This window comes from Salvelinus sp. IW2-2015, unplaced genomic scaffold, assembly GCF_002910315.2.
Source record: "Salvelinus sp. IW2-2015 unplaced genomic scaffold, ASM291031v2 Un_scaffold2415, whole genome shotgun sequence".
Taxonomy (NCBI): Eukaryota; Metazoa; Chordata; class Actinopteri; order Salmoniformes; family Salmonidae; genus Salvelinus; species Salvelinus sp. IW2-2015.
In genome coordinates this window covers 232769-235426 of record NW_019943736.1, presented here as the reverse complement: position 1 = coordinate 235426, position 2658 = coordinate 232769, and the positions used below count along the sequence as shown (strand labels likewise).

General features: G+C 48.2%; 1 protein-coding gene across 1 annotated transcript in view; it reads right to left on the bottom strand.

Annotated features, from left to right (window-relative positions):
- Nucleotides 1-6: 6 nt before the first annotated feature.
- Nucleotides 7-2658, bottom strand: part of klhl30 (kelch-like family member 30) — a 23255-nt gene continuing 20603 nt past the window's right edge. The window contains exon 8 of the mRNA XM_070440320.1: nucleotides 7-933. Within this exon, the coding sequence (XP_070296421.1) occupies nucleotides 685-933 (249 nt within the window). The 3' untranslated portion in view covers nucleotides 7-684. The remainder of the gene's footprint in view (nucleotides 934-2658) is intronic.

Genomic DNA, 2658 nt, shown 5'->3' with positions numbered 1-2658 from the left:
GGGCTCAGTGCCGTGGGCTCAGTGCCGTGGGCTCAGTGCCGTGGGCTCAGTGCCGTGGGCTCAGTGCCGTGGGCTCAGTGCCGTGGGCTCAGTGCTTTGAGCTCAGTGCTTGAATTAGATCTGCATCTACTGCTTAAAGGTCTCCATATTAAATCATTTCTGTGTAACAATTAAGTACTCTGGTTTATTTGAATTAGCACAGAGCAATTTCTCAATCAATTATTTTGCTAGGACTGTCTGGGAGTGGTCCGAGTGGGGAGGGGAAAACTGAAAACTAGCTGTAATTGGCAGAGAGGTTTGTAACTCTCTTTCTTATTGGTCTATTAACTAATTTACGGTCTGTTGATGTCACCAGGCAGACCAAAACTCCATCCCATCCAAACAGGCTCTTACACTAAAAGGGCACAGTCGTAATTTTCACAATTTCACAGTATTATTCCATCCTCAGAGTGTGTAAATAAATATAAATAAAACACAGGCACATCATGTTTTTTGACTGCACTGAGCCTTTAAGTGCTGACTGCACATCTAGAATATTCCCCCCCTAAAATATGGTCGACTACACCAGTACTTTTAAGTTAAAATCTGTACCTAAAATGAGCAGCCTTCCGGCACCTAAAATTAGTATTGGCACCTTCCTCTTTCCACTTCAAGTGCTGCATGCCATGGACCCGACCGTTCCATTTAGGTTTCATCGAGGGGGAATGGGTCGGACCACTGGGAGGGGTCCAGGAAGACAGAACAGGCGCCGCTGTAGATCCAGAGCCTTGGTAGGAAACACTCCACCTTCCAGTTGTTAGAAGCTCTGTTATACACCTCCACCTCCACCCCGTAGTCCCCCTCCATGCCCTTCCAGTGACCCCCCGTTGCAAAGAGATGACTGTCCAACGACACAAGATCTCCGTTCTCATGGAGCATGTGCAGCAGCTGGACCTGGGGGAATACACAGGAGGAGAGGATTAATCAGTCCATCCATAACCCCTGGACCTGGGGGAATACACAGGAGGAGAGGATTAGTCAGTCCATCCATAACCCCTGGACCTGGGGGAATACACAGGAGGAGAGGATTAATCAGTCCATCCATAACCCTAACTCTAACCCCTGGACCTGGGGGAATACACAGGAGGAGAGGATTAATCAGTCCATCCATCCCATCCATCTCTCCATCCATCCTAATAACACCCTGACTCTAACCCCTGGACCTGGGGGAATACACAGGAGGAGAGGATCAATCATCCATCCATCCATCTCTCCATCATCCATCCATAACCCTAACGCTAACTGCTAACCCCTGGACACCTGGGGGAATACACAGGAGGAGAGGATTAATCAGTCCATCCATCTCTCCATCCATCCATAACCCTAACCACCTAACTCTAACTCTAACTAACCCCTGGACCTGGGGGAATACACAGGAGGAGAGGAATTAGTCAGTCCATCCATCCATCTCTCCATCCATCCATCCATAACCCTAACTCTAACTCTAACTCTAAACCCCTGGACCTGGGGGAATACACAGGAGGAGAGGATTAATCAGTCCATCCATCCATCCTCTCCATTCCATCCATAACCCTTACTCTAACCCCTAGGACCTGGGGAAGCTACACAGGAGGAGAGGATTAATCAGTCCATCCATCCATCTCTCCATCCATCCATAACCCTAACTCTAACCCTGGACCTGGGGGAATACACAGGAGGAGAGGATTAGTCAGTCATCCATCCATCTCTCCATCCATCCATAACCCTAACCCTAACTCTAACTCTAACTCTAACCCCTGGGACCTGGGGGAATACACAGGAGGAGAGGATAGTCAGTCCATCCATGCCATCCATCCATCACTAACCCTAACTCTAACTCAACTCTAACCCCTGGACCTGGGGGAATACACAGGAGGAGAGGATTAATCAGTCCATCCATCCATCTCTCCATCCATCCATAACCCTACTCTAACCCTGGACCTGGGGAATACACAGGAGGGAGAGGATTAATCAAGTCCATCCATCCATCTCTCCATCCATCCATAACCCTAACTCTAACCCCGGACCTGGGGGAATACACAGGAGGAGAGGATTAATCAGTCCATCCATCCATCTCTCCATCCATCCATAACCCTAACGCTAACTCTAACCCCTGGACCTGGGGGAAATACACAGAGAGGAGGTTAATCAGTCCATCCATCCATTCTCCATCCATCCATACTAACCCTAACTACCCAACACAACTAACTCTAACCCTAACCCTAATCGCTAATCTAACTTAACCCCTAACTCTAACCCTAAACCCTAACTCTAAACTCTACCCCTAACTCTAACCCTAACCCCTTAACCTAACTCTGAACCCTAACCTAACCCCTAACTCTAACCCTAACCCCTAACCTAACTCTAACTCTACCTACGCTAACCCCTAAACTCTAACCCTAACCCTAACCCCTAACCCTAACCCCTAACTCTAACCACTAACCCCTAACCTAACCACTAACCCTAACCCCTAACTCTTAACCCTAACCCCTAACCCTAACCCCTAACTCTAACACTAACCCCTAACTCTAACCCTAACCCAACTCTAACACGTAACCCTAACCCTAACTCTAACCCCTAACGCTAACCCTAACTCTAACCCCTAAACCCCTAACTCTTAACCCTAACCCCTAAACTCTA